Here is a 6515-nt window from a genome sequence, read left to right on the forward strand (position 1 = left end):
TTTTTTTGTTTTTGAGACGAGGTCTTGCTCTGTTGCCCAGGCTGGAGTGCAGTGGTACAATCTTGGCTCACTGCAACCTCTGTCTCCTGGGTTCAAGCAGTTCTACCTCAGCCTCCCAAGTAGCTGGGATTACAGGCGCCTGCCACCGCGCCCAGCTAACTTTTGCATTTTTAGTAGAGATGAGGTTTCACCATGTTGGCCAGACTGGTCTCGAACTTCTGACCTCAGGTAATCCGCCTGCCTCGGCCTCCCAAAGTGCTGGAATTACAGGCTTGCGCCACCGCGCCTGGCCTTCTTTTTCTTTTTAATATATGGAGACAAGGTCTTGTTATATTGACCAGCCTGGTCTTGAACTCCTGGGCTCAAGCGATCCTCCTGCCTCGGCCTCTGAAACTGCTGGTATTACAGGTGTCAGCCACTGTGCCTGGAGAGGCCAGTGCTTAATGAGTGTTTGCTGAATGAACGCCTCTTATGTCTGCTGCACTGGGGTCACCTGAAGGTGAGGGAAGCTCAAAGAAGAAAAGACAGGCCCTTCTCACCAGGCCTGACCAGGGCTGGTCCAGAGGGAACGTGTGGTTACTCCTTAGAATTCAGGGAGGCAGGAGGCCCCAAACCCTGGCAGACTCTTGGATCAACTTGCCTATGTCCTGTCTCCCCAGGTCCCTGTACCCCTACCCGACAAGCGCCGCCGCTTCCTAGCCATGAAGTGGATGATCACCGAGTGCCGGGAGAACAAGCACCGGCGGACACTGATGCCGGAGAAGCTGTCACACGAGCTGCTGGAGGCTTTCCATAACCAGGGCCCCGTGATCAAGAGGAAGCATAACATGCACAAGATGGCAGAGGCCAACCGTGCCCTGGCCCACTACCGCTGGTGGTAGAGTCTGCAGGAGGAGCCCAGGGCCCTCTGCCGCAACAAACAGTGTGAGCCACTGCCAGGCTGAAAGCTCCCTGTGGGTTAGGGATGTGGCTCCTTTGTAAGGGTGGGCAGGCCTCATGAGAAAGAGGGAGCAGCATGGTCACTATCCGTGAATCCTTCTTTCTTTGAGGCTGGAACTTACTCTCTCTGCCCCCATTTCCTTATAAAGAGGGAGCACATTGACTTGGGAATTTCCTCCAGGAAACTCAGGGCCGTCTTCTCTTCCCTTAGATTGGGGTGGACCTTTGGATATAAAAGGAAGCAGTTTTAGTATTAGAAAAGATTTATTAGAAATTCTCACGCTGAACTGGTGTAGCATGTGGTGCAGCATTCATTGAAACTGGCTGGAGGAAATAGGCTTGCTTCCAGAGTTGTCCTTGTACAAAATGTATAAAAAGCAGTTTCTGGTGTGACTTGTGCTCTGTCTCCGCCCCTTGACATCCCAAAGCATCCCAATGGCTATGCTTACCCATTTTACAGATGGGTAAACTGAGGCACCAAGGTAGTAGCTGCACTAATGGTTACACACTGCAGTGGCTCTTAGGAGTTGCTCTTCTCTGCCTGGCCCTGGTGGGAAGGTGGTGGGGAAAGGGGCTCAGGGCAGGACCATGGCATAAGTGGGAAACATCTCACCAGGAGACGGGAAAGTCTAGAAGGGAAGACGCTCAAAGTCTGGAAGGGAAATGTCTTTGGGTGAGGCAGAGACTCCACTGCCAGTTTCAGAGGTGTGTAGAAGAAAGGCCAGCGCTGGCGAGGAAGCCCTGATCTGGAGGCCTAGTCAGAGACTTCGCTGTAGTAATACTTGTGAGCAGCTGGCGTCGTCTTCCAGCCGGCCGCCCGGAACTCAACGATCTCCAGCAGCAGCAGCTGAGCCAGGGAGCTGAGGCCAGTTGGGAGCAGGAAGCCATCCCGGATCAGCACAAAGAGCTCATCCATACGCTGCCCATTCATTTTCTCCAGCTGCTCCCCGACCCGGTGCAGCTGCAGCACCAAACAGTCCACCTGCAGGGGACGGCGGGGGGGTGCGGGGGGGTAACATGAGTGAACTGGGGCAGGGCCAGCCTGTCACACAGCATTTGCCAAGTGCCAGGTGCTGTGCCTTGCCTTTACACTCATTCCCTTGCTCCCTCCTCACCATCCAGTGGGTACTTCTTTACCATTGAAGCAGAGCTATCACTAATGATCTGAATTTGACTGGTTTTACAGCTCTGCAGTGTTAGCAGAGTTTTGCAGGAGCCAGCTGTGCTGTGCTGATGGTATCATTCTCTTACTCAAGCATTTTCAGTGGCTCCTATCAGACTTCCACATCTTACACAGAAAGAAATGAGTTTCGGGACTTCCTGAGGTCCCTTGTCTGGCCAGGCTCCATTCAAGCCTGTCTCCAAACCACTTCTTCATCCCACTCTCCTGCCTCCCTCACACTGCCTGACCCTGGTTTGGCTTTGGGGCCATCTGTACCCACAGCTAGCCATGGCTCGCACAGCTGCCATGAGAGGTTGGCTTTCTGACTGAGAAGGAAGCTGCTGAGCCAGTAGGTTTTGGCTGCTGTCTGTATTGGATAAATTCCAGACCTGGCAGCTTGTCCTGTAATTCTGACAGGCCTTAAACACCCCCGCACTCCTGCCCCAGAAGTGACACAGTCCTCAAAGGCCTCCGTGAGCAGTGAGCTGACACTCGTCGGCTCAGCCAGACTGTCCATCCCGCAGCCTTCTGTGCTTGTGCCGGGGCTGGGGCCACCCACCTCCTCCTCCTTGCTCAAACTGTCTGGCTGGGCCAGCCGGAAGAGGCAGTCATAGACAGGGTTCACCAGGGCCATCATGGGCATGTTGTTCACCTGTGATGGAGAGGAGGGGTCAGAGCACCAGGCTTAGTGGCCAAGGGGAACAGTCCAACCTGGGCCTCAGGTGACAGGCCATGTCGCCTCCCAGGGTGGCTGCCGGGGCCTCACCCTCAAGTAGTCAAAGATGTTGCAGATAAAGGTGACATAGCAGACCCAGCCCTGCAGGGAGCGTGCTCGCAGCTGCTCCCGAGCCTGGTACTCCTGCTGCAGCCGGTTGAGGAGTCCACGCCGGAAGACACTCTGGCCTGCTTGTTTACTCTCTGCCTGTGAGCCAGGGAGAGGAAGGTGAAGGGTGGGGGGCGGTGCCCCTGCAACCCCACCCATCCTATGCCTCTCTATGCCTTTGAGCTAGACCCTGTGCATCTCTGTCCTACAGGCCAGGCCTTCTGCCCACTCCTGAAGCACCTTCCTCAAAGCAGCTTCCTTTACTCTCCCAACCCCCAACCTGAATGATGGCGTAGCACATGCGTCCCGCTTCCTTGCTGAACACACAGTCCTGCAGAGAATGGTCCACAATGACATTGGCCACTTTCTCCAAGTCCACAGCACCCGGATCTAGGGGTAGAGATAGGAGGGGAGTCTAGAGCTGCTGCTTTATCACATTTGCCTCCACCTGCTTCTAAGAACTTGAGATACTTAGAGTAGAGCACTCTCATATGCTTGAAGTGAAAGATCAGAAATCATACAAAGGACAGTGACTTCAGTGGTGCAATCAGCCCATGGTACTTACAAGAAATCATGGCCAAGCTCGGTGGCTCACGCCTGTAATCCCAACACTTTGGGAGACCAAGGTGGGTGGATCACCTGGGGTCAGGAGTTTTGAGACCAGCCTGGCTAACATAGTGAAACTCCATCTCTACTAAAAATACAAAAATTAGCCATGTGTGGCAGCTCGTGCATCATCTCATGTCATCCCAGCTACTTGGGAGGCTGGGGCAGGAGAATCGCTTGAACTCGGGAGGTGGAGATTGTAGTGAGCCGAGATCATACCATTGCACTCCAGCCTGGGCGACAAAGCAACACTCCGTCTCAAAAAAAAAAGCAAAGAAAAATAATACAAATGGCCCGGTGTGGTGGCTCACGCCTGTAATCCCAGCACTTTGGGAGGCCGAGGCGGGTGGATCACCTGACGTCAGGAGGTCGAGACCAGCCTGGCCAACATGGTGAAACCCTGTCTCTACAAAAATACAAAAAATTAGCTGGGCATGGTGGCGGGCACCTGTAACCCCAGCTACTTGGGAGGCTGAGGCAGGAAAATTGCTTGAACCTGGGAGGTGGAGGTTGCCGTGAGCCAAGATTGTGCCATTGCACTCCAGCCTGGGCAACGAGAGCAACTGTCTCAAAAAAAAAAAAAAAAAGAGAAAAGAAACCATACAGAGGACAGTAACCATAACAAACAGCTTTAGCTGTCTGTCTGCTGGTTGCCCAGTCAGAGAAAATGGGAAGGTTTATGTGGCTGGTAGGAACCAATCAAAGAAAGAATGTAGTTTCTCAGGAAACACATCTTTTCCTGGCACTAGATTGAGGAAGGAATACTAACCAGGACATGCCTCCAACAGCAGTTTCACAAGAAAAAGTGGTTTTTTTTTTTTTAAACGGAGCCTCACTCTGTCACCCAGGCTGGAGTGCAGTGGCCGGATCTCGGCTCACTGGAAGTTCCGCCTCCCAGGTTCACGCCATTCTCCTGCCTCAGCCTCCCAAGTAGCTGGGACTATAGGCGCCCACCACCTCGCCCGGCTAGCTTTTTTTGTATTTTTTTTAGTAGAGACGGGGTTTCACCATGTTAGCCAGGATGGTCTCAATCTCCTGACCTCGTGATCCGCCCGTCTCAGCCTCCCAGAGTGCTGGGATTACAGGCTGGAGCCACCGCGCCTGGCCAGAAATAGTGTTCTTATACTACACACATGCAAACTCCAGACAAGAGAGGGCCACACAGGGCCTCCCAACAGGCTCGGCTTGGCACATGATGGCTGCTGCTAATTATTAGTTGAGGACAAACTTCTGTCCTGCGTGTTACAGCGGGAAGGCATCAGGCGAGGGCAATTACTATAGCTCCTCTGGCAAACGGAATATTCTCCATCTGTTTCAAAGCAGGCAGCTGTGCATTCAAGAGACGGGGCTATGGCAGCACAGAAACGAGCAATTCAAATGTAAGCGCTTCAAGGGCAGGAGCTGTGCTCTTTTATTTTTTTATGATTAAACCTTTTTTTGTTGTTGTTGAGACAGGGTCTCGCTCTGTTAGCCAGGCTGGAATGCAGTGGCAGGATCATGGCTCATGGCACCCTCACCCCCCGAGGCTCAATCAATCCTCCCACCTCAGCATCTTAAGTAGCTGGGACCACAGGTGCGTGCCACCATGCCCAGCTAATTTTTCAATTTTTTTTTTATTTTGTAGAGATGGGGTTTACACCATGTTTCCCAGACTGGTCTTGAACTCCTGGACTCAAGCAGTCTGCCCACCTTGGCTTTCCAAAGTGCTGGAACTACAGGCATGAGCCATTGCGCCTAGCCCTATGGTTAAACTTTTAAAAAAGTCTTTACAGTCTGAGAGGTGACGGATTCATACCCCAAAATAATGGCCTCAATGTAGCTTGTCTTCCAGTTCAAGAATTACGTTGCCGACTCCTATCGCCAGAGAATGAGGGGAGGGGTGGAGGCATTCACCAGGCTCAGCCTCTGGTGCCGCCTACAGGGGCCCTTCTCTGTGGCTCCTGACCCCAGCTCAGGAAGGGGTCCCGTGCTCACCTTTAAGTGCTGTCTTCAGCAGCTGCTGGGTCTCTGCATCAAAGGACTGGATTTTATACTCCTCTCTACTGGGCTCCCCCATGACTAGCCAGCCCCGGTAGCTCTTGACTGGGCTAGGACTAAGGACAGCACCTGGGGAGGAGAAGAGGCGAAGGGAGTGGCCTCAGGTGTGGAGCGCAGGGCGCGTTCCGTCCTGCCGGCCCTGGGCGGGGCTGACCGCGCTCGGACAGGACTCCAGGGCGGTCCGTGGCGTGCAGTGGTTGGCTGACGGCCCACCAGGCTTGGCATCTGGCGGGGACTGGGCATCAGCCAGGCACCTGCTGCTCAGTTTAGAAACCCCTCGCTTGTGGGATTACACAAGAGCGAGAAGCTGAAGCAGGAAAGCGCCCACCCTCCAGTCCCAGCGGGAGGCAGGAGTGGACTGGGGCAGGGTGTGTGCGGGCGGACGTTACGGTTGCTTAAATAAAGCAGCCTGACGCTGCTGGCCCAGCAAGATGCCGGGTGAAGGCCAGGCTGGGAACTCCAAGCGGTGCGACTCTGTCCCCAGCAGGGCTCCGAGGCCCTCTCCCCAACCCTCTTTCTGGCTTTTGCCTAGTCCTTCGGTCTAAACACCCGCCGCTGCATCCGCCGGATGGGGCCGGCCTGCGTAGGTAGGAACGCAGGCGCCCTGTCCGCCCCCCAGACCCGGGCCAGTTTCTCCCCTGGACAGACTGGTGGGACTGGCTCCCGAGTGGCTGTAACCCGGCCCTACCCACTCGAGACTCCTAATTCCTAAGCTCCATTCTGGAGCTTTCCTCTTACGGGGCGGGGGCAGAAGCCTCCCGCCGGAGGCTCCCCTCTAGCCATAGGAGGCGCCTTTAGGGTCTCCAGCCCTCGACCGCTCCCCCCGTGCCCGGAACGCCCCTCCCGGCAGCACAGGGCTGACTGCGTAGCCCACGGCCCAGGATCCCGCGGGCGTGAGAGGCGGCGTGGGGGCCGGGACCCACCTGCCGGGCCGGCGGCGCGCGCGCG

The 6515-nt window shown here is 55.1% G+C and overlaps 2 protein-coding genes across 5 annotated transcripts in view; one reads left to right on the plus strand and one right to left on the minus strand.

Annotated features, from left to right (window-relative positions):
- MRPS7 (mitochondrial ribosomal protein S7) overlaps positions 1-1332 on the plus strand; it is a 5796-nt gene extending 4464 nt beyond the window's left edge. Inside the window, exon 5 of the mRNA XM_017884798.1 lies at positions 660-1332. Within this exon, the coding sequence (XP_017740287.1) occupies positions 660-881 (222 nt within the window). The 3' untranslated portion in view covers positions 882-1332. The remainder of the gene's footprint in view (positions 1-659) is intronic.
- On the minus strand, positions 1185-6509 carry MIF4GD (MIF4G domain containing). 4 transcript variants are annotated; one of them, XM_017884802.1, is made up of 7 exons: positions 6491-6509; positions 5505-5636; positions 4759-4878; positions 3205-3314; positions 2868-3023; positions 2661-2753; positions 1185-1921 (listed from the first exon to the last, which is right to left on the minus strand). In XM_017884802.1, the coding sequence occupies exons 2-7, from the start codon at positions 5584-5586 to the stop codon at positions 1694-1696; spliced, it is 789 nt and encodes a 262-aa protein (XP_017740291.1). In that variant the 5' UTR covers positions 5587-5636; positions 6491-6509; the 3' UTR covers positions 1185-1693. The 4 variants fall into 4 exon arrangements, with proteins under 4 accessions (XP_017740291.1, XP_017740288.1, XP_017740290.1 ...); XM_017884799.1 differs by lacking the exon at positions 4759-4878; XM_017884801.1 differs by lacking the exons at positions 4759-4878; positions 6491-6509 and adding an exon at positions 6306-6475.
- Between the last annotated feature and the right edge of the window lie 6 nt (positions 6510-6515).

The sequence above is a fragment of the Rhinopithecus bieti genome, unplaced genomic scaffold (genome assembly GCF_001698545.2).
Source record: "Rhinopithecus bieti isolate Rb0 unplaced genomic scaffold, ASM169854v2 scaffold_13400, whole genome shotgun sequence".
NCBI classification, from domain to species: Eukaryota; Metazoa; Chordata; class Mammalia; order Primates; family Cercopithecidae; genus Rhinopithecus; species Rhinopithecus bieti.

Excerpts from the sequence above, each read along its gene's own strand:
- MIF4GD (XM_017884802.1), bottom strand. The coding sequence starts at position 5,586 with ATGGGGGAGCCCAGTAGAGAGGAGTATAAAATCCAGTCCTTTGATGCA. Across the intron at positions 3,315-4,758 it reads CTGTAACACGCAGGACAGAA|ATCCGGGTGCTGTGGACTTG; the intron begins GTTTGTCCTCAA and ends CTCTACCCCTAG. Across the intron at positions 3,024-3,204 it reads TGTGCTACGCCATCATTCAG|GCAGAGAGTAAACAAGCAGG; the intron begins GTTGGGGGTTGG and ends CCTGGCTCACAG.